This window comes from Schistocerca serialis, chromosome 6 (genome assembly GCF_023864345.2).
Source record: "Schistocerca serialis cubense isolate TAMUIC-IGC-003099 chromosome 6, iqSchSeri2.2, whole genome shotgun sequence".
NCBI lineage: Eukaryota > Metazoa > Arthropoda > Insecta > Orthoptera > Acrididae > Schistocerca > Schistocerca serialis.
The window spans coordinates 291,764,775-291,789,160 of record NC_064643.1 but is presented as its reverse complement, the minus strand read 5'-3'; the positions used below and the strand labels follow the sequence as shown (position 1 = coordinate 291,789,160).

Here is a 24,386-nt window from a genome sequence, read left to right as displayed (position 1 = left end):
GTGACAACTAAGAAAAATATAGTTAATACTTAAATTAAGGTAGCTCGCTGCGCAGCAGACGTGAAGCAGACGGCAGTTACGACGACACTGACACATGCTGTTCACGTATTTTCAAGAGCTAGTTTTATTTTTGTGCATTTCGCTGGACGTTGAGTTGTTTGTGTGTGATTGTTGTTCAGGATATAAAGCCACTAAAATACAAAATACGTTCGCCAGTCTTGTTCAGTAGAGCTAGTGCTCCGTCTCTAAAGGTCTCTATGTTGACTACAATTAGCTTATGTTGTTTCTTTTTTCAACAAATGCGCAACACGAAGCCACAGCACCAAAACAGTTATCATTCCCATAGTGGCGACCTATGTTAGGTATTCAAATATATCTTAGATGGAAAGCCATCTCGTTTACTTCAAAAGTGCGATTTCCTAGCACAGACAAATGGTCGGCATTCCGAATTTGTGTCTACTTTGCGCTCGAGCCCGCGACGTCGTAAACCTGGAAACGTACGCGGTAAGCACTGTACACCTATCAGTATGCCGTTTTATCGCCTGCTCGACCAAAGCACGCTCGAGACTACTGGGTCTCCAACAACGAAGACCCACTGCCCAAGTAAAAACGCGGTTTGACTATCGACAAAATTTTAGACGAGCACGTTTACAATTGCAAATAGTTTTGTATTCCAGATGTCCGGCAGTCTTCATGAAACTGAAATGATTTTGTACATATAGGGTTTTTGTTTATTTTAATTTTAAACGTACTGGTATCTGGGTTCATGCCGATCTTTAGACGTCCTAAGGAAGATACACTCAAAAAGGTACGCATGAAAATATATCTTTGATGACAAAATATGTCACTGGTAATGTGAAGCACGCTGCCTCATACATAATTCAATGAGGACGTGCTGAAAAACGATTAAAAAGTTAAAGAAATGTCTTCAGAAACATCTACAGAAATTCTATGAAGGCAAAATAATAAATTAAATGTAAGTACTGGTTAAACTGTCAACACATCCCACGTCCCATAGCATGTAATATTATGTAGGGTATTGTTTTGTTATCTTCTGTCGGACCGCTGTTCATGGGTATTGAAACAGATACTTGTCCGCCTACAATAAAAATAAGCAAGCAGCCTTATATATGTATATCAATTGCAAAGAGGTTCGATACTTCACAACAAATGCCAAGGTAAGTGAAGGAAGCCTCTGAAATGTTCAGGGTCTTAATGTCGGTCTTATATTCCACTGGTTAAATTTATTCCACCTCTCACACTTTGCCGAAATCGAGTAGATACGCATTGTTTCCTATATTTTTCTTCTTTTGTGTAGTAATATCTTATAACAGCCCAAAAAGGAAGCTTAAAATATTCTGGTTTCAGTCAGAATGAAAACCTGTAAATTCTTATATATCGACGAGTCATCCAAAAAAAAAAAAAAAAAAAAAAAAAAAAAAAAAAAAAAAAAAAAAAAAGGTTCAAACGGCTCTGAGCACTATGGGACTCAACAGCTGAGGTCATAAGTCCCCTAGAGCTTAGAACTACTTAAACTTAACTAACCTAAGGACATCACACACATCCATGCCCGAGGCAGGATTCGAACCTGCGACCGTAGAAGTCGGCCACCCTGGCCGGCTCCTATCTATCATTTCTGATAGCATTAAGCGGATTTACAATGCTATCACGAACACACAAGTAACTCTAGATCACTGTGCACGTGAGGACTTCTGGAAGGACGTGGAACGTGTGCTAAACTGCAGTTGTTTATATACTATAATCGCATGCGAAATGAATTTAATTAGGTTATCGAGTCAGTCACAATTCTGAGTTTTTACAATCAGGCCCAACCTGTATGATGCAAAGTGGACATTTTCACATGGTTCATTTCTAAGCCTTGGTGGCACAAAGAACCGAAAGAAGCATTAAAGCGAACATTAATTCTAAGGTGGTGTGAACTCCACAGTGCTTTACTAGTCCAGAACATAACAGCAACTATTGGACATCCACTGGCAATAAAGGTCCCTTCTGCACTTTTACATGCATTATGATCTTAAGCCATATGCATCCATGTTGCTCTTAATGTTTTATAATGACATCTCAACATTTAAAAAAAATCTGATATGGCTGCAGGATAGACCAACACTTTTCACATCAATTAAACTGTAAAATAGCTTATCGTATTAGGCAGCTAGTTAAAAGTTTTGACTTTCGGAACAGGTTCACTGATTGGGAGCGCTGCTTGGCTGCTGTGAATCTTGGAGGCTCGCTTGCGACACAGGAAGGAAGGTCGCGTGCTGCAGCGCAATTTCAAGTTCACAATCCTATGCCAATGCCGCTCTCCAGCATTGCCAAGAGTCACGTCAGGCGACCACTTTCCGATGTTGCAGCCCTTTCTATTCACTGCGGGGAATTATGTATGAAACATTCGAAAATTCATTCATGCCAGTTAATATCGCTCCAATGACTGCGCGTTCAATAATCTCCGAGGTCACTGTCATTTTCATGAAACAGCTGGCGATGTCTTACAAGACGTACCCTCGCAAAACGACAGCGACATATAAAGCTGCAGATTGCCACATTTCCCTTTTGAAACCTGTTCTTGTATTTCAAACATATTTACTGTAATACGTAGCCCTGGAACCGCCTGTATCATAGAGTCGCGTAGAACAGGGTCCCCTGTCTGCGCTTCATGCCCTCTTTACTAACTAAAACAGATGGTTACACACGTAGATCTTAGAAAACTACGTATAAAACAAAGCAAATAATACTTACACACTTACGAATTTCGCAACGACTCAATAAACGGAATGCAAGATACCGAGAGAGAATAGTTAAGTATTTAGTGCATATCCACGAGTCACTAGGTACAAAATCACTGAAAATCTTCGATGACACAAGGCAGAGACACTCTACAATATGTTACTGATTAATGGCAAATATCATAAGCCGTAAAAGAGTAAAGCAGAGACTCAAATTACTGTCCTCCACTCTCTTTCATAAGCCGCACTTGTCGAGACTACATTCTTAGCATCGCACAAAAAAACTCATCTGCTTGTACAGTAGGGGTATTTCTCACAGCTAAATACGAAAACATCACAAATCTGGTTTAAAACACAGCATAAAAGCATAATATATTATTCATATTCAACAGATGATAACAATTTAAAAAATCCGAACCCCTGGCACACGATCAAGCAATTATGTGAGCAGCGCAAATATTTCCAATTTCTGAAGCAAGAGTTGTAGAAATGGAGTCCTGACCCCGAATCCCACTCTGATCCAAACAATACTAATAGGTCAGGGGGTACGCACTTGTGGCATAGCAACCGTGGGGAACTGTGGTCCTAGCAGCGTCATACATTTCTGTAGACAAATTCGTGCAAAATTTTCTACTTAGTCCTTATTCTGCACGTCCAGAACCGAGTCACAGAATAATTCTACTTTAAACAAAGATTCAAAATATACAAACTTCCAATTGATGAAGCATTTATTGTTTCTTTACCCACCTTACTGTAAGCACACCGTGCAAACGCAGTACTACCAACTTCCACTCATTGTAACCGAAAGCCCAAAGGAGCGTATGGTCTATATCTAAGCATTTCCCTGCCGCAAAATATTTTGTTTATTCTTGGTCACAGCCAGTGAAGACAAGACTGCGATACAAGGCATGCTTTTACCCAATACCGATTATAAATTCAATATCAGCATCACAAACGCACTACGGATAAGATAAACTTAGGACGCATATTTAGAAATCGTGCCGATGTGGTTGTGCTAAACTCAAGTTACTTTCGGTACGAGAATAACACTGGGACAATCATAAAACCTGTTATGGCTCCAATGCCTTTACAAAACTTACAACAAACAAGACAAAAAAGGAAGGTTAGAAATGAAAGTCCTGTCGGTGGTAGGATCAACAGGGACGTAGATGAAGCACGTATTGGGGAAGTATGAAGACGCAAATCCGTCGTGTCCATTTCAGTTCCTACTCCGGCATTTGTCTTACCTGGCCAAGTTCCAGAAAAGCCTAGGAAAATGTGACCCTGGTGGGGCGGACGAAGACTCTGGAACGACCGTTCTCCCGAATGCGGTCCAGCGTCTTGCCCGGTACAGCCAATAAGAGAAACATTTTGCCTAAATTGTGAGATGTCTCGGACATTATCGAAAATCAATGATACGATGGTGTCTCAGAATGCGTGACTATTCCTACCAGAATAAACAATCTATCACGACACGGCTTTAGCAAAGACGTTTGTATGGAATGCCCTGCACTTGGCACAGAAATGAAATGTTACTTCCATTACGCTAAATATTTTTTTAAAGCAACGATATCGTAACAAGATGATGATAAAGTTGTTGCCATTTCAATGCAAAGCGCCCGTAACAACACACCGCATGTACAAAGTGTTTTTTTACACACACACACACACACACACACACACACACACACACACACACACACACACAAAAACCACAACCAAAAATCTTCCAAAAGCATTTCATAGACTGTACATCACCTCTTACAATATTAAGAAAACTTTGGGACGAAGGTAGTCAATATTTTACATTGAGTAGTTTCTGTTACATACCCATCTATTACACTGAAAATAATTTTAAAATATATACGTAATTTCCATTAGTCAGTCACTGCAACACGTCTTATAGCACGGTGACGTAGAATAAATTATAACACTTTACATGTACAAACTCATGAAAACACGTGATTAGTTCATTTGCTGCGCCGAGACGAATACGTAAATCATTTTAGTACCTTATTATTTGAAACCTGGGTAGCATGTTATAAAATATAAACATTACTGTGCAATGCATTCATATTGTCGCGTCACTGGTAACTATCATCACGTTTGCTTTGCGTTCTTCACTCTTCATATTGCATAATTTGAACACTAGTTTCAAATACAATACCAAATTATTGCGAACTGATGAAAGTTTACATTATTTTTGGCGCGTCAACGTACTTTTATCTTTTTTGTTGGTTAAGACCTTGTGCTACAAAATTTTGTAAAAAAAATGTGTCAATTTAGGAAAAAATTCACATACCAATGAATGGTTATGTGTACAGTCTTAATCCAACTTCTGTCTAAATCGCACCTTCAACTTATTTCATTCTAGTTACATAATTGTGGCGGTTACAGCGACAAACATGTATTGTAAATAAATGAGAAACAAGAAAACAGACACCGACATTTCACCTAAGTGAAGCGACTCGTATTAAATACTGGGTGCAATACATTATCTAAAACCAAAACGCAATTGCCTGATTAAGCAATCTACAGTAAAAACGCAAGCTAAGTGAATGCTAGGCGGTGAGGGTCTAGCGGGTACATATCCTTTCTATTTGTATATTTTCTCAAAAAAAAAAAAAAAAAAAAAAAAAAAACGAAGCCGTAAACGAAACTTTTGTAGCTGTCAGGAATAAAAATAAATGTTTTGAAAATGAATTGCAAAAGCGTTAAGACGATCTTATTTATTACATTTCGACAAATCACGAAGATACACGAACAATTACTTACAATGTGTGCTGATGAATGTAACGAAACAGAAACAAAACCTAATAATTTACTTTTTGTCACAAGCAAGATATATAACGGTTTCCCACGACGAATTACAACTTGGAGTATATGTCACGAGTTTGGATGCTGTAACATGGCACATTACAAATTAATTTTAAACAAATGTTTAAACGGCAACAAGTACTACCATGATTTAAAGCCACTGTTTAAAACACCGGGCAGACGGTATGACAAACGACTTCCCGCAGCCTCTAGTTGTCTTGCGAATTCACTGTACGATGTTGGGAACTCGGAAGCGCCTCCATCAATATACGATGAACGTTCCAGCCGAGCATTAAGCTCAACTCCTTCCAAACAGCACTTGTCCACAATTTCGCCTATAGTTCTTCAAAAACTAAACGAGGACTGTAATACCGTTAAAGGGGCGGTGATGTGTGTCCTATGAGCAAAAGTTTCTACCTCATCACGTAAGTTCCAGGTATGATCGGTAGGCATGCCACGCGAAATCTTCCATTTTCTAATATTTTTGGTCATCCAGTGCACTTACACGACTTAACTCAACCAAAATTTCGGATGGCGGTACGTTTGCTTCCTACGACTTCTCCAATCAATACTGAAAAATATAAGGGGATATTTGCTAAAATAAAATCAAAGGAAAGTTTAAATACTTAACTGCAAAATGTCAGATCATCCATAGAGAACGGCTTGGCTACCACAACAACAGTAATATTGAAGACCACGAAAACAAATTTTGACTCAATTCAGATTTTTTGAAAAGTGATTCATTATAGGAGTTACGTGCATGATATAATACTGTATAAAACAGATGGTGTCAAAGAGGATGAGTTCCATATATTCTAAAATTAAATTTAACGCAGAGTAACTACTCTCTTGATCGTACCATGACTAAACAGTATAAACCATACAACTCGTATTTTCAGAAAACACTGAAAAAATTTAAACGAAGATTCATATCTGAGCCGTGGCAGTTTATCGTACTATCTTTGGCTCTGAGACGTTGCCCAGCGAGCGCAACTCCCTCTGGCGTGGTCTGGAGGACCGGCTTGATGACGCGTAAGCAAAGTATGAGAGCTAGTACGATAATGGGAGTATGGTGCAGCAACCAAGCGGAAAGGAGGCCTTTTGCCGCCATCCACCTGTCTTGGACAGGCTTGCAGTGTCGGCCGAGTTGTCAGAGGCGCGTTTACCGGAATTTCTGGATGCTCCGGTTCTGTTTATTGATACTATAAGTCCGCGACTCCATGGAATTTTGCTGGCTGAATTGTATTAGCAAGAATTTGTTAAAAAGGTCTGATAAATATTTCAATTAGATCTTTGTATATTGCACCATACTGGAAGTCTGATCTGTAAATTTTAAATGTCCATGGCGTCTTTAATTTGTGTTAATGTTAGCGACCGCCTCTACAAGGAAACTTGTAGAGTTCGTTGGCAGCGTAGCATTTGTGTAAAGTGCTTCTACCTGCCTGTTATTAATTTTCCGCTTCCTTAAGGCAAATAACTACCAGCTGATATTAGTTCTGGTGCTTTGTGTGAAAGTAGGCTTTCGCGATGCGTGAATGTTGTCAGGCTTAGTGTTTACCGTATGACTTATGTTTAGTTTGAACATTTTGAATAAACCCTGTGCTCAATTTGTCCTTCTGAACTTGGCTCCACTGTGTCTTATCCCTGGCGCTGAAGACCTTGCTATCGTGCGTCCGTATCAACATATCCGTCTCGAGTCTAATGTACTGCTTATTCTGCTTCCTGTCATGCGTATCTTTTTTTTTATTTAATTGAAGTGGCTTTTACAGAAATTTGTTTTCTAAATTTTAGTTGTCCGTTCTGAACTTTTTGGACTGTAAGTGCCAAGGAACTGTAGAATTTGAGGCAACTGGCTCGGTGTAGGCTTAATCATTCGTTCCAGCAGTTATTTGGTGCAACTATTTAATTCTGAAATTTTCCTTAAGCCAACTGCACGTGGTGCCTTAAATTTTCTAATTCTTAGACAAATTTGGAGTATCGCTCAGTAAGAAATCGTATTAACTATGGAGACCGTAATCTTTATTAAGAGGGCTGTTCAATAAAGAATAATCAAGCTTTATGTGCAACAAACACGCCGTAGTAGTTTCATTGTTGGGACTCCTGGTTCCCGCCTGTGAGAGGCAGGCAAGGTCAGACATTTTCAGTATGGAGGTAACACGCGGCTTTGAAATTCTGCTTTCGTCTCAACAAATATTCAGCTGAGGCCTATACAATTTTACACACGAGGCAAATGGAGAGTCTGCTCTTTCCTACAGCGCAGCTCGAAGGTCGTTTAAAATGTTTAAAGAGGGGACACAATCAGTTTAAAAGGAAAATGGATCCGATGCACCAGTTACTGCTCTTACGGAAGAAAACCCCAACACTGTTGCTGTCATTATGAGAGAGGATCGACGAATTACCTCAGTATCACTTTCTGAAATACTGAGCATTTCACTGGGTGCCACCCACACGCTGGTGACAGAAAAATTACACACGACACGTGTTTGTGTGCGATGGGTTCCAAGACTGTTGTTTCCCGAACAAAATGACATTCGCGTGCAGGTCTGCATGCAGTTGGTTGATGTTAGAAGAAGATCCAGTGTTTCTTTTAAATGTATTCACTGATGATAAAAACCTGGCTACATCATTTTGATCCTGAGAGCAAACAGCAAAGCTTAGTGTGGAAATCTTCATCACCAGTCCCCAAAAAAGCAAAAGTGGTTGCTTGTGCTGGGAAAGTTATGATCATATCATTCTTTGATATTCATGGAATGGTTTCAGCATGTTGTGCCTGCATACAAATCAGTAAATATACAATGCTACAGGGATGTCCTGGTTCAAATGGCTCTGAGCACTATGGGACTCAACTGCTGAGGTCATTAGTCCCCTAGAACTTAGAACTAGTTAAACCTAACTAACCTAAGGACATCACAAACATCCATGCCCGAGGCAGGATTCGAACCTGCGACCGTAGCGGTCCTGCGGTTCCAGACTGCAGCGCCTTTAACCGCACGGCCACTTCGGCCGGCTAGGGATGTCCTGAAAACATTGCAAGTCCATATCAAGCACGAAAGACTTCACTTCCGTGAAGCAGGCTGGATGCTGCACCATAATGCGCGGCCGCATATTGCCAATGTTGTTGCTGAATATCTTCCAAAAATCAACGTGAAGTGCATCCCTCACCCTCCCTATAGTCTTATATAGACTTATTTCTATTCCCTAACATGAAGAAACACCTTCGTGGGAGGCATTATCAATCATCAGAAGCAGTGGTGAAGGCTGCGGTGACGATTTTGGAGAACCTCTCAAAAAAATGGTTTTCAGCATGTATTTGAAGACTGGTAGAAACGCTGGGACAAGTGCATCGCATTCATGGGAGACTACTTTGAGAAGAACCATCAAAATTGAGGATGAGTAAAGGTATGTTGTAAAAAAAAAAAAAAAAAAAAAAAAATATAATTCTTTATTGAACAGCCTTCGTATAATCTTGGCAGTGACTTGAGCTTGCACTTATTGGAATTTATTCGTGTTGCAGGGAATTTTGGTAAGGTTGCTTGGTGTCTGGCGTCGGCGCTGTTTACCGATTCTTGTCCGGTCCATTCATTCTAGAACCTGTCGACCTAGGTCTGTTAGTCTCTCTTCAGTGCAATTTTAAGCTGACGAAATCTTCGGTTTAGCAGCATGGATAATTCCTGTGGAAACAACTGTTAGGCTGCGGTTAACCTACTCCCACATCCTATATTCTAGTTTTAGTCCAACGTAATATCCTGGAAAATACATATACTACTAACTCTTCGCCGACACACTGAAACCTACGGTTGAGCGCGAGTTGTTTGAATGGCTCAGTTGGGAATAATGATACCCCGCAAAAGGCAAACCCTTATAGTTTTAATCTGACGAATATTGATACAAATCTCACAATATTAAGTATTATACGGCGTCACTGTATGCTGCATACAGTTTTCAATATCAGGTCACACTAACATAAAATCTCGAATCTAAGATATTCTCGATGCGATCATCCTTCAATGTTTAGTCTTAATACTAGACATTGCCAAACACTCCCTGGAATTTCGCTACCTTCCCCTCACCATACAGCTTCTTTGGTGTGGAGTAAGGTAAGCCCACTTCAGCTGTTTGTCGGCCCGTCGTTAACGTAGCTTGCAGGGACGTGCCAATGTCGCGGCCGAATCTCTGTTCTGCGAGTGGACTATCGTTAATTTCGCAGCCACCGTTCCTTTCTCTGTTATCGGCTCGCTCCACATTTTTCACATTCCATTGTACTATTACCGAATCGGGATTTCTACTGAGAATTGTTCTTCTCTAGTCTCACACAGGCCAATGAAGAAAATTCTTAAAATGTACACATACATCAGCCTGTGGGCTCGATTAGGTACGGCCCTGTGGTCCTCTGACAGAAGAAATCCATCCAGCTAGTTACCTTTCATTCACTAAAAACCACCCTAGAGCCAACTGATTTGGGCCCCAGGTACTTGTCTTGTATGAACCATGAAACCAATGTTAAAAACCTCATCTACATCTACATCTACATTGATACTCCGCAAGCCACCCAACGGTGTGTGGCGGAGGGCACTTTACATGCCACTGTCATTACCTCCCTTTCCTGTTCCAGTCGCGTATGGTTCGCGGGAAGAACGACTGTCTGAAAGCCTCCGTGCGCGCTCTAATCTCTCTAATTTTACATTCGTGATCTCCTCGGGAGGTATAAGTAGGGGGAAGCAATATATTCGATACCTCATCCAGAAACGCACCCTCTCGAAACCTGGCGAGCAAGCTACACCGCGATGCAGAGCGCCTCTCTTGCAGAGTCTGCCACTTGAGTTTAATAAACATCTCCGTAACGCTATCACGGTTACCAAATAACCCGGTGACGAAACGCGCCGCTCTTCTTTGTATCTTCTCTATCTCCTCCGTCAACCCGACCTGGTACGGATCCCACACTGATGAGCAATACTCAAGTATAGGTCGAACGAGTGTTTTGTAAGCCACCTCCTTTGTTGATGGACTACATTTTCTAAGCACTCTCCCAATGAATCTCAACCTGGTACCCGCCTTACCAACAATTAATTTTATATGATCATTCCACTTCAAATCGTTCCGTACGCATACTCCCAGATATTTTACAGAAGTAACTGCTACCAGTGTTTGTTCCGCTATCATGTAATCATACAATAAAGGATCCTTCTTTCTATGTATTCGCAATACATTACATTTGTCTATGTTAAGGGTCAGTTGCCACTCCCTGCACCAAGTGCCTATCCGCTGCAGATCTTCCTGTATTTCACTACAATTTTCTAATGCAGCAACTTCTCTGTATACTACAGCATCATCCGCGAAAAGCCGCATGGAACTTCCGACACTATCTACTAAGTCATTTATATATATTGTGAAAAGCAATGGTCCCATAACACTCCCCTGTGGCACGCCAGAGGTTACTTTAACGTCTGTAGACGTCTCTCCATTGATAACAACATGCTGTGTTCTGTTTGCTAAAAACTCTTCAATCCAGCCACACAGCTGGTCTGATATTCCGTAAGCTCCTACTTTGTTTATGAGGCGACAGTGCGGAATGTATCGAACGCCTTCCGGAAGTCAAGAAAAATAGCATCTACCTGGGAGCCTGTATCTAATATTTTCTGGGTCTCATGAACAAATAAGGCGAGTTGGGTCTCACACGATCGCTGTTTCCGGAATCCATGTTGATTCCTACATAGTAGATTCTGGGTTTCCAGAAATGACATGATACGCGAGCAAAAAACATGTTCTAAAATTCTACAAGAGATCGACGTAAGAGATATAGGTCTATAGTTTTGCGCATCTGCTCGACGACCCTTCTTGAAGACCGGGACTATCTGTGCTCTTTTCCAATCATTTGGAACCCTCCGTTCCTCTAGAGACTTGCGGTACACGGCTGTTAGAAGGGGGGCAAGTTCTTTCGCGTACTCTGTGTAGAATCGAATTGGTATCCCGTCAGGTCCAGTGGACTTTCCTCTATTGAGTGATTCCAGTTGCTTTTCTATTCCTTGGACACTTATTTCGATGTCAGCCATTTTTTCGTTTGTGCGAGGATTTAGAGAAGGAACTGCAGTGCGGTCTTCCTCTGTGAAGCAGCTTTGGAAAAAGGTGTTTAGTATTTCAGCTTTACGCGTGTCATCCTCTGTTTCAATGCCATCATCATCCCGTAGTGTCTGGATATGCTGTTTCGAGCCACTTACTGATTTAACGTAAGACCAGAACTTCCTAGGATTTTCTGTCAAGTCGGTACATAGAATTTTACTTTCGAATTCAATGAACGCTTCACGCATAGCCCTCCTTACGCTAACTTTGACATCGTTTAGCTTCTGTTTGTCTGAGAGGTTTTGGCTGCGTTTAAACTTGGAGTGGAGCTCTCTTTGCTTTCGCAGTAGTTTCCTAACTTTGTTGTTGTACCACGGTGGGTTTTTCCCGTCCCTCACAGTTTTACTCGGCACGTACCTGTCTAAAACGCATTTTACGATTGCCTTGAACTTTTTCCATAAACACTCAACATTGTCAGTGTCGGAGCAGAAATTTTCGTTTTGATCTGTTAGGTAGTCTGAAATCTGCCTTCTATTACTCTTGCTAAACAGATAAACCTTCCTCCCTTTTTTTATATTCCTATTAACTTCTATATTCAGGGATGCTGCAACGGCCTTATGATCACTGATTCCCTGTTCTGTACATACAGAGTCGAAAAGTTCGGGTCTGTTTGTTATCAGTAGGTCCAAGATGTTATCTCCACGAGTCGGTTCTCTGTTTAATTGCTCGAGGTAATTTTCGGATAGTGCACTCAGTATAATGTCACTCGATGCTCTGTCCCTACCACCCGTCCTAAACATCTGAGTGTCCCAGTCTATATCTGGTAAATTGAAATCTCCACCTAAGACTATAACATGCTGAGAAAATTTATGTGAAATGTATTCCAAATTTTCTCTCAGTTGTTCTGCCACTAATGCTGCTGAGTCGGGAGGTCGGTAAAAGGAGCCAATTATTAACCTAGTTCGGTTGTTTAGTGTAACCTCCACCCATAATAATTCACAGGAACTATCCACTTCTACTTCACTACAGGATAAACTACTACTAACAGCGACGAACACTCCACCACCGGTTGCATGCAATCTATCCTTTCTAAACACCGTCTGTACCTTTGTAAAAATTTCGGCAGAATTTATCTCTGGCTTCAGCCAGCTTTCTGTACCTATAACGATTTCAGCTTCGGTGCTTTCTATCAGCGCTTGAAGTTCCGGTACTTTACCAACGCAGCTTCGACAGTTGACAATTACAATACCAATTGCTGCTTGGTCCCCGCATGTCCTGACTTTGCCCAGCACCCGTTGAGGCTGTTGTCCTTTCTGTACTTGCCCAAGGCCATCTAACCTAAAAAACCGCCCAGCCCACGCCACACAACCCCTGCTACCCGTGTAGCCGCTTGTTGCGTGTAGTGGACTCCTGACCTATCCAGCGGAACCCGAAAGCCCACCACCCTATGGCGCAAGTCGAGGAATCTGCAGCCCACACGGTCGCAGAACCGTCTCAGCCTCTGATTCAGACCCTCCACTCGGCTCTGTACCAAAGGTCCGCAGTCAGTCCTGTCGACGATGCTGCAGATGGTGAGCTCTGCTTTCATCCCGCTAGCGAGACTGGCAGTCTTCACCAAATCAGATAGCCGCCGGAAGCCAGAGAGGATTTCCTCCGATCCATAGCGACACACATCATTGGTGCCGACATGAGCGACCACCTGCAGATGGGTGCACCCTGTACCCTTCATGGCATCCGGAAGGACCCTTTCCACATCTGGAATGACTCCCCCCGGTATGCACACGGAGTGCACATTGGTTTTCTTCCCCTCTCTTGCTGCCATTTCCCTAAGGGGCCCCATTACGCGCCTGACGTTGGAGCTCCCAACTACCAGTAAGCCCACCCTCTGCGACTGCCCGGATCTTGCAGACTGAGGGGCAACCTCTTGAACAGGACAAGCAGCCATGTCAGGCCGAAGATCAGTATCAGCCTGAGACAGAGCCTGAAACCGGTTCGTCAGACAAACTGGAGAGGCTTTCCGTTCAGCCCTCCGGAATGTCTTTCGCCCCCTGCCACACCTTGAAACGACCTCCCACTCTACCACAGGTGAGGGATCAGCCTCAATGCAGGCAGTATCCCGGGCAACCACAATCGTAGTCCGATCAGGGGATGCGTGGGACGAGCTGGCCGTCCCCGACAAACCCCCATCCGGACCCCCACAGTGATGCCCATTGGCAACAGCCTCAAGCTGTGTGACCGAAGCCAACACTGCCTGAAGCTGGGAGCGAAGGGATGCCAACTCAGCCTGCATCCGAACACAGCAGTTGCAGTCCCTATCCATGCTAAAAACTGTTTTGCAAAGAACGTCTGAACTAATCTACAGAGAGCGCAAACAAATCGACAAAATTTAAACGGTTATTAAAATACAAGATTGCCTAGTAAATGCAGTAATGCTGCTACTTGCGCACTGCTGACACTGCTCGGCGGCGGAAGGAGACTAAGCGAAATTACACTATTCAGGTACTAAAACACGATGCTACACTCTCAAATACTATAATACGCCCGAAATTTATGAATTAAACAATGCAAGTACCAAAAACACGCAAAGAAATTAAGAATTAAACTATGTAACAAATGAGTGAGCTAGGAGTATACGACTTGCTGCTGCAGCTGCTTATCCAACGGCGGCAGGGAGCACACTGACTGCGACCAACCGACACTGGCCGTTCAAAACAAAACAGTAGACAAACGACTACGCGAATTTACACTATTCAGGTACTAAAACGCGATGCTACAACTCTCAAATACTATAATACTCCCGAAATTTATGAATTAAACAATGCAAGTACCAAAAACACGCAAAGAAATTAAGAATTAAACTATGTAACAAATGAGTGAGCTAGGAGTATACGACTTGCTGCTCAGCTGCTTATCCAACGGCGGCAGGGAGCACACTGCACATGTGCACATGTGCTGAATTCGAATGACGCTTGGAGTTTAATGTTAAAAACTTGACAAATACAGGCTTAAAACCAAAAATAATGGAACCCATTCGAATAACAAAATTTCTGAGTGGCTGACGAAAGTAGCAACTTCTAAATCTAACAAGATCCGATATTACAATTATCAACTTCTTTGTTCCCTTTCATGAACGGGGTACACACACCAACACTGGCCCTAATTTCTCTAAAGTTGCCGTCATAATACTTAAAAGGTACGTGTAGCACTGGTAGGGAAGGAGGGAAAAAGTGTTACAAGTTGACTTGCGTTATCAGCCAAGTTTCAGGACTTTTAGAGGTTTCAATTTTTTATTACACAGAGCGTTACTTGTGCATTCTACTGTAGTGTCTCTGACGCTGAATAATAAATGACGAGTACTGCAGCTATATGTCAATATATTGTTCTTATGTCAGTTCTATTTCGAAAGGACCAAGACTGTGGAACAGCATCCGTTAATGGCACGGGGAGTTTCGTAAACGAACTCTTCCGTTGATAAGTTATATGTTGGAATTCTTCCACTAAATATCCGTCGAATACTATATTTACACGGTTGTCCTACCTTTATATCGCTTCGGAAAGACTCGCTTAGACGTCTGCTGACCTGACTAGATTCGTCGTTCACATTGTAGCTAATATCTGACATCTTCAACAGATTTACAGCACTATATCTAGTTATATTTCGTTTCAGTCGCAAATCTCGGCTCAATTTTTCGGTAACATCCATGTGATCCTTAACCACACTCAGATCTACTGGTATCGCAACTTTTAAGAACGCGCACACGCCAAAGAATCGATCCATTTAAAACTTCCTGAGACTTTCCCAGATCTACGTGGCATTCTCTTGTGATATTTACCCACTGGACACATAGGTTACAGTGTGCAGCCCGTTCTAAATTCCTTAGTCGAATAGCATATTGGTCAAATACATCAACGGCCGTTTTGTTTCCTTGAAGGACGTGTGAGACTGCGTAGATCTAGAATCTGAAGTCCACGCTCGTTGTTATAGTAGACTTCCAGGAAAGTCTCCAGTCGTGCCCACATAACGCGCTCCATGCTTCTAAAAAGGCAGTTGAATGCTGGTTTCGTCCTATCCTGCCACTCCCGATGGTAGCCGGAACGATATGTGCTTTATTTCAGTTACATACGATGCTCTGCCACTTCAGTGATCCCCTGAAATAAATATTTCTACATGAATTGAGCACTGTAACATATGGCCCAGTGGTCTTTCCTTCACCCAGTGTATTGCTGCCTTTCGACTTCGCAGTAGTTTCTTTGTACCCTATTTTATGTCCGAGCAACAACAGAAAACTTGAGACTGTGGTGAATTTTCCTCAGTGAAAACAGGTGTGAAAAACGAAACCAAAATTTCTCAATGGTCTTTTATTTCTATTATACTCTACGATCAAGGAGGAAATTAACAGATGTCTATTACCCTTCTCAGGTAGTAAACCATTTGACTGAAACCGAAGACAGATTTTGGGAGATCTGAGTAGGAGGAACTGGTACTAATGGTCCCATTGCCAGTTAATATCGCACTCTGTTACTACAGGACTACTACAGATTATTCGTTTCTTGAGTTCTATATTTTTCAACGTATTACATGTAAAAATTTGATGCATGAATAGGACCGTAAACTCAGTTTGCTTTGAACTCAGTAGTTGGCGTTACGAGTGCATTGCCGTGACAGCAAGAAAAGATTGTGTGTGTTGCAATCAACGATTTAGGGACACTGGCTGTCTCTGTATACCGGAAAGTAGAGGTCGACCAAGTGTGCCAGATGCAACCTTGGAGAGGCTGAGGGAAAGTTTCGTACGCAGTCCAAAAATAATCAACCGTCCGCACAAGCCACGAACTTGGAATATAGCAGAAAACTGTGTGGGAGATCTTTCGATGGCGGTTACATTTCAAACAATCCTGTGTGCAACAATTTAAACCGGAAGATTATCGCCGTCGCCTTCCATTTTGCATCATAATGCAGGAAGTACTTGATGAATATTTCCCCTTCAAGCTGATATTTAGCAACGAAGCAACTTCCCCTGTATGGAACGGTTAATCGCCACAATGTGAGCGTGGGACTGAAAACCGTCATTAATGCATGAAAGAGATTGGCCGCAGATTAATGCTTTCTGTGCACAGTTACGGAAAGAAGGAAGATGGAGTTTAACGTCTCGTCGACGTAGAGGTCATTAGATACGAAACACAAGCTCGGATTGTGTCAAGGATGGGGAAGGAAATCGGCCATGCCCTTTCAAAGAAACCACCCTGGTATTTGCCTGGAGCGATTTTGGGAAATCACGGAAAACCTAAATATGGACGGCCGGACGCTGGTTTGAACCGTCGTCCTCCCGAATGAGTCCAATGTGTTAACCACTGCTCCACCTCACTGGTCCAATGTTAGATGATTCTATAAGGGCAGTTTTTCTTCTGTGAGAAAACTGTGACGGGTAGCTCCTACCTTGATATGTTGCAGTTGTTTGTTCCCACAGCTGAATGGGGATTCCGAGAATTTCATCTTGAAACAAGAAGGCGAAAATGATGTGGCTGTTCTCTTGCCGTGACCTCCCCCCCCCCCCCCCCCCCTCACCTGTCGCCTAACCTAAAGCCTTGTGAATTTCTTTTGGCGATACGTTAAGGATTGTGTTTGCATGTACCAACATCCTGCCTACCGCTTGGACATTAGTCGTGTGACCACGGATGCACATAAACATTTGTAGAGTGCAACATTCAAACTTAGGGAGTTTACTGTTCTATTCATGCATCAATGATATTTGTACATGTAATACTTTAGAAAATAGAGCTCTGAAAATTACAGTACTCATTTATAACAGCCCTGTACCTTGCACGTGGGTTAAGTATGATCATGTTGCTTTGCTGAATAGCGGCAGTACAACTGCCTGCTCTCTCTGTTTACCATTGCTGACATGATGGATTCGTCCATGTGAAAGTTAATATTTCCTTCTTCACTTGTGCATTGCTTCCGCTCTATAAATATCAAAACCGCTACAGTTCAGTTCATTACGATGGAGCCATCTATACAGTATGAAAATTAATAAAAATTCTAGAAGCGACTGTACTTTCGAATTTACACCAACGGGCCGGTAATTTGGGACTCTTTGGCTTTCCAATACGCCCGTGCGCCACCTGTTCACTGAGCGAATTGATGACTTACCTGGAGACGCACGTCAAAACTCTTTCCAAAGAAGCGATGCACATGAGGAGTGAAAAAAATTCTTTTTTGCGGCACTCGTATATATCACGGTCGTGTGAAAAAAAGTGCTGACGTAACAGGTCGTGTAAAACTCCGCATTCTAAAAACTATCTAGTTCTATTTCTAGAGTAGTTAGCGCAGCTATTAACGAGGGCGGAATACTGAAAATACTGCATGATCTGTTGACTACTGAGAATACTAGAGCTGTCCACAACAGCCGCTATGTAAGCGTCTTTCAAAAGGAATGTCGTCCTTAAGTGCTGTGTCGAGATCGCATGCAACCGCGAATGAACCAAGAGCAATCGCTATTCAGCAAACAATATTTGCTTGATGAGCGAAAGAAAAAACACGTGTGCAGCAGCGCTCTCTCTCTCTCACACACACACACACACACACACACACACACACACACACACACACACACACACACACACACACAGAGAGAGAGAGAGAGAGAGAGAGAGAGAGAGAGAGAGAGAGGTGATGCTTCTCATGTTGAAGGAGTGCAATGATGTACCACATGTTTCTTCTCTACTCCGAAAGCTTAATTCGTTGTCACTGTTTCTGTCAATTGTTCTTAATTATAATCGGTAATAGTACATAACGATAAAAATATATGCTTCTTAACTTCGCTTAGTGTCTCTTACAACTTCCAATCGAAAGGACAGAACCTTTTATTCAATTCTGCCGTAGCTTCGCATACCGCGAAGTTTGCGAATTACGCAAAACAAAAACAAAAAAAATGCCAGTATAGTACACGTAGAACAACAGAACTTTGAGGGTGACATGGATCTCTTATTACACTCATCCTTAAAGTATGACTACAACTGTTAGGCTCATAGTATTCAGTTCCATTCCTAAAAGGCGGGTGAATTGTTCCTCAGCAATATTAGCGGGGAAGACGACGAGAGATATCGGTGTTAGTTTCTCGTCACCAGATTGTACGCGAATATCCTGACTGTCTCATGAAATATAGGGACGTGAAACTGCGGATGGTGATCCTGCTCCGCTGCCGGTGTAGACAACGCAAACTCAGCGGCTGCCTTGAGTCTATTAGAGGAGGTTAAGCGACTGTCACACAAACACCTACGAAAGTGAACCACAGCTTTGGCATACAAGTCAATTAGTAGGTGGCACACAACGACGGGACAAGACAAACGATAGGCATTGGCGCTGATTAGAGGTACTATTGGTGTTACGACTTTATGAAATTCGTGCGTATTAGGGTCTACGTTCTGTTTACTACGTGGTTACTGAAGCACGAGAACGAGCTCCAATTCAGGAGCTCAAATTCAGAAGGATGTGTCTCATTTACAATGAAATATCTCGGCATTTAATACTTTGGGAAACCACATAAAATCTACACCTGTATGATCAGGCAGCGATTTTAACCCCGATGTTCCCAAATGAGTGTCAGTGTCTTGAGAAACTTCCCTCGACAATGAGCTTGAGGAGATGTAACATGTTATCTAATAACAGCGTGTAAGCGTGGATTTACCTCTGGTCCAGTGCTGCGTCTGCGCGCCCTGTATGATAGCGGCGACGGACATCATAGGCTTTTCCTTCTTGAGCATGGTGGCGTGCGGCCTGACTGCTGTTCCGGTATCGTGACCTTCCAAGACGGCGCCACGGCCAACGGAGCCCGACCGCTGCGCATCCCCGCACGCAATTTACAAAACGAGCCCCATCTTACGTAAAAAGCACACCAACGTAACTGTCTGCTACTCTTTTTTACACTGCACTGGTTAACATCTGTTTAGCGTACATGTAACGGAAAGGAACATTAAAACAAACTGAAATTCTCATCAGATATGAGAGTTTTGGCTGGGTAAAGGAGGCGGGGAGCAAATGAAAGGCTGGCGTTCCTTGTTATAAATTTCAATGCGAGTGTCTTTCGCAGTCCTAAAGTGTGCCAGGTCGTAGCATATGAAATGGGGGATTTTTAAGGATCTAATTCAAAAGTGACAGACCAAAATAAATGTACGCGCTAACTTTTTTGCTCTGTCTTTTGACCTGGTTTGGGGCTACCCCTCACGACTTCCTGTCCAGTGCCAACTTCATGTCAGACTAGCACTTGTCCAAGCAATAATAAGAGTACGTTGTTTGTATACATACTAATGTCTTAACCTACAGGTTTTTCTCCCCGTGTGCTGCCTGGAAGGTATTTCTTGATGCCTTTCATTTCGTCAGTTATGGTCAGTGCTTTCCACATATTCCTTACCTGGTCGATTCCGCTAATAACCTATTTTCTCATCTTACGAGTCTACTCATTTTAGGGCCCTCATATAACTCCACACCCCAATCGCTTCTTTTCAAGTTTCGCCACTGTCATTGTGGTTTCATATGTATACGGAAATTTCAACCTGACTGCAAACGAACACGGCACAATTTTTTTAATGCATCATTTCTATCAGTATACCCAAGTCTTAAGAGATTTCTCCTGAAAACATAGGAAGGCACCTACGATCGAGCATTAAAAATGTGACCTTAAGCCATCCCTCAGATACATGTTCTTCCGCAATATAACACTTTTTATACAGTAACCATGACTAAGGAAAATCGGCTATATACACGAGGTAGGTGCTGCTGTTTACTGTCATTTAAACTGGCGAAAAACTGCCATCTACTGAGAAGTAATTTATTTTTTAAAAAATACATGGTTTATGCGCAATATATCAGCCACAAACCACAAGTTTTTTATAGTCTAAACAGAAGTACGTCGTTTTCGTTCTATCAAATTAACTAATACTTGTGCATATAACTGCTCTCGATCAAATGGAACAGTGAAAAAGTCCATAAAAAGCATGAATGTAACTTAAGACACTAAATCGATTTCCCCTACTCATTTGTACGATATGCAATGAAACGGTAGTCAAGCAGCCCATTAGAGCCTCTTGGAAATGGAACATCAGTGCTTAATGTTTTAGATTGCTTCTTTTCTCTGCTGAAGAGGTAATGAGAACGAGAACTCCGAATGATCGGATAAAAATTATAAAAAAACTGATATTCTCATGTGGCTCAAGAACGAACCTGCTACAGCCATTAAGGCCGACTTATGTACAAGCAACTGGTCTGAGCACAAGACATGTTGGAGGCAGTTTGGCTACAGTTAAAACCCCTTAACCACTCACTTGTACAAAATCCAATAGCTAACATGGATTCTGTAGCTACATCAAGCACATACCAGGACTCTGGCACAGAAATCGTGATTCAGATTGTGTGTACTTTACTACAATGTAGACAACTATCCAAAAGCAAAAATCTTGGAACGTAGCATACTACTGCTGAGAAGGCAGTTTGCTCGTTAGGATCCTATAATCAAATCCATCTAGCAAGAAATTTGTAATACGCATCATACTTCGCATTTGTACTTGGGACGACCATACTACTGTCAACGATCAAGGCGAAGAAAGAAAGTTACATTCGGATACGAACTTTACTGTGAGGTAATTTTCATTGTACGATTCTGAAATATTACGAAGACGACATGAAACTAAGCTGCACCCATTATTATCCGGTATGCGCTCCAGGAGCGCGTCTTCTTTCCCATGGTGGAGAGTACAAATTTATTTTGAGGTACGTCGGGGGAAATGAACCACGCTCCGGTCGTCCCACAACAGCACTCACAAAAGCGGCGAGAAACGGTGAGCACATTTCAGCTAGAACCTTTGGCTTCTATTTGATCCCGGAGACAGAAAAGGGAGGACAACAAACCACTTACGACTGAAGAGGCTTAGCGTCATGTATCAACGTGCTGCATTACGTTCTCCTAGAATTACGGAATAAAAATCTTTACAAGACGTTCCAAAGAACGAAACATCAATTTAATGAGGAAACTGACGCTTAACTGTGAATACATTCATTATAATTAATTTAGCTCAATCGTTTGACATGGTACAACAATGTTTGGCTGCTCCACCCTTTTTCAACAGCAGAGTAACTAAGCCTACCAATTCGCGTGCACCTTAATCACGTGGACTGTCGTAAAATGATTCACGAGAAAAAAGCATTTCAGTAGTTTCTTCTATGCAACACACAGAACTTTCTTGCAATCTCATTAATGCCCTAGTATTGGCAGTGAAATGTAAAACGCACTGAAAGACGTCCCTCAGATTGAATGTTTCCATAGAGATCTTGTCATCTGCATTATTTCATGTACTACAGTCTACCGTAGGCTAAGTAAAAAAAAAAAAAAAAACATAAAAAATGCTGCATAATGCTACGGCGGTTTCTCTTCCGTTGGGCAATATTTCAAACCGCGTAGGTCTATATTATGCTGAACCGGAAAATGTAATTCTCTCCCACGAATTGTACAAACCTACTGAATTAAAACGACCTTCTGACCGACAAACTGAATTATTTGGAGACAATCCTCACAGAGTTCATATGTCAAAGGAAAATACAGTATGCCAGTTAGTTAAAAATTAAAATAACACATGCCATAAACAGTTAAATCCAAATAAGCCATTGGAGAACATTGTGCAATAGGCTGCTACCATATCCCTTGTTCCTACCTACATGTTGTGTCGATGGTGTCTCCGTGTATTTTATTTTAAAGTTTGCCTATCCTCACAAGCTACGTGCATGGATGGCAGGAGGAGAAAAGTGGTTTTGACGAAGTGACGACAGGTTCAACAGAATGTAGTAAAATCAGTCTCAAATAATCATACTTCAGAGCTCCACGGTTTGAATTTCACCTATTAGCGCAATATGGTAAAGATTAACACGATGAATAGCTTTAGAGTTGTCTCTAGGAAAAGCGCTAGAGTAAGAAAGTCTGGTTACAATGTGTCGTCGTCCTGGAGTCAAAAGTTTTATATCATGACAGAAAACTAAAGATTTTTCGAAACTAGACAAATGTTACCTAGTTTCATCGCTACCAGCTAACGAATGAGAAAATTTTAGTATTGGAGCAACCTGCTTAAATATGCCATTTCAGTCTTTAATTTTTAAGGATGAGTGTGGTTGATACATATTGTAAAATGCACAAAGTTAACATTAATGTGCAAATTTCACAAAAGTTTAAAACTTCTGGTCATAAATTTCACAAGGAAAGAAACTATCAACCTTGCAAGTAATAGCAGACAGCTACATTGGTTACGCTAGCAATGACAATTTTCAGATACATCTAGAACAATGTCAATCCGAAACAGTGTTGCGACTAGTACCCTTAAAGTGTGCTTCGCATAGAAATTTTGTGTTTACATATCATGATAGGGATTTGGAACAGACGAAATATGACAGCGATATGCTGCGAAATCGACATGTAAGACCAAAATACGTCACGTAGTTCTCTTTCTATTTCTAGATTTATTATCCCTTTCTCCAATCGCGAGCCCTCGTGATGGTCTCGTGAGAATTGCACGCGAAGTCCAAAGGGGCGGAAACTTGGCAGTCGACCGCCATGTTAGTGACGTCAGACGACACCTGTACGGCAGTGTACACTTCTGCCACCATAAAATGCAACGGTGACTTTAAAAATGTAAATATACACCTGCTGGTTTGTATGCTTTCGCGGAAGATGGTATATCGGATCACATAGAAATGTTGATTTTTATTAACATTACCAAGTGAAAACACTAAACATTTCGGCGCTCTAAAATATCGCTCTATGATGTGCTAAAGTAGCATGGCAAGGCAGCTAAAAGCAAGGTCGAATGTTCATAAAGTTTGGCTATGTAATTTGACTGAGTTATAGTGTTTGTACCAAAAATTACGGGTTACTGAAAAATATCAGTGCACTTAAAGATAGTGATGTATGCAACGTCTCGCTAGCAAATTGTTATCAAATCCGTAACTCATTTTTTCCTTCGTTTCAACCGCTACGTACGAAAAGTCAGATGTGAAATCTCTGCCCAAGGTTTGTTAAAACTCAACTTCATAGTTATTTTACGCGAATGTGGTACGCAATAATATACATACAATACTGAAAGACGGAGCCGTCTATGCAAACTGAACACATAGGCTACACAATATTACGATTATTCCTCCGCCCATTAGTGTACTGAAACGGTTTTCAATAATATCGATTGACTTTCATATCCGTAACGTCCTCACGTAATTATTATATTATACCCTTGCGCTGTTAAACAATGAAGTGTATCATTTGCAACAGGGACATATCTTTTCTTTGATGCGAGCCAGACTCTTATCTTACTCTGAAAGGGCGAATACCTCACCGTGAAAATTTCACTGGGTTAATAACCCTACTAATGAAATCAACAAAATTGTCATTGTTCGTCGAACTGCAAATGACTTAAATCACCTACAATGCAAGTAGAAATACTACGGTTCGCCACAGATATGAAACGATGCGGAATTCCACACTTTATATGCGAATCGTGCTGCATATGCTTGTCAAATGTTTTAAGATAGGAAGCAATGTAGCAGCGTTCTTCAAGTCACAACAAGGGTGCAATAAAACCCATATCAATCGAGTTTACTGATCTGTATCCTGTGCTCTAAACGAGGTTGAAGAACCAACAATAACCACGGTAGGGCTGTCACCGTGCAATATAACTGCAACACCAACGAAACAGGTTGTCAAATTTTCTAGCAATAGTAAGCGCTCCAGATTAGTA

General features: G+C 41.7%; 1 protein-coding gene across 5 annotated transcripts in view; it reads right to left on the bottom strand.

The window, feature by feature from the left end:
- Nucleotides 1–24,386, bottom strand: part of LOC126483613 (retinoic acid receptor RXR) — a 141,425-nt gene that overhangs the window by 90,657 nt on the left and 26,382 nt on the right. For 3 of the 5 annotated variants that reach the window (XM_050106652.1, XM_050106651.1, XM_050106653.1), the window contains exon 2: nucleotides 19,304–19,454. The exons of the other annotated variants lie outside the window; for them this stretch is intronic. In XM_050106652.1, coding sequence (XP_049962609.1) covers nucleotides 19,304–19,454 — 151 coding nt within the window. The remainder of the gene's footprint in view (nucleotides 1–19,303; nucleotides 19,455–24,386) is intronic. 5 annotated transcript variants of the gene reach the window in all.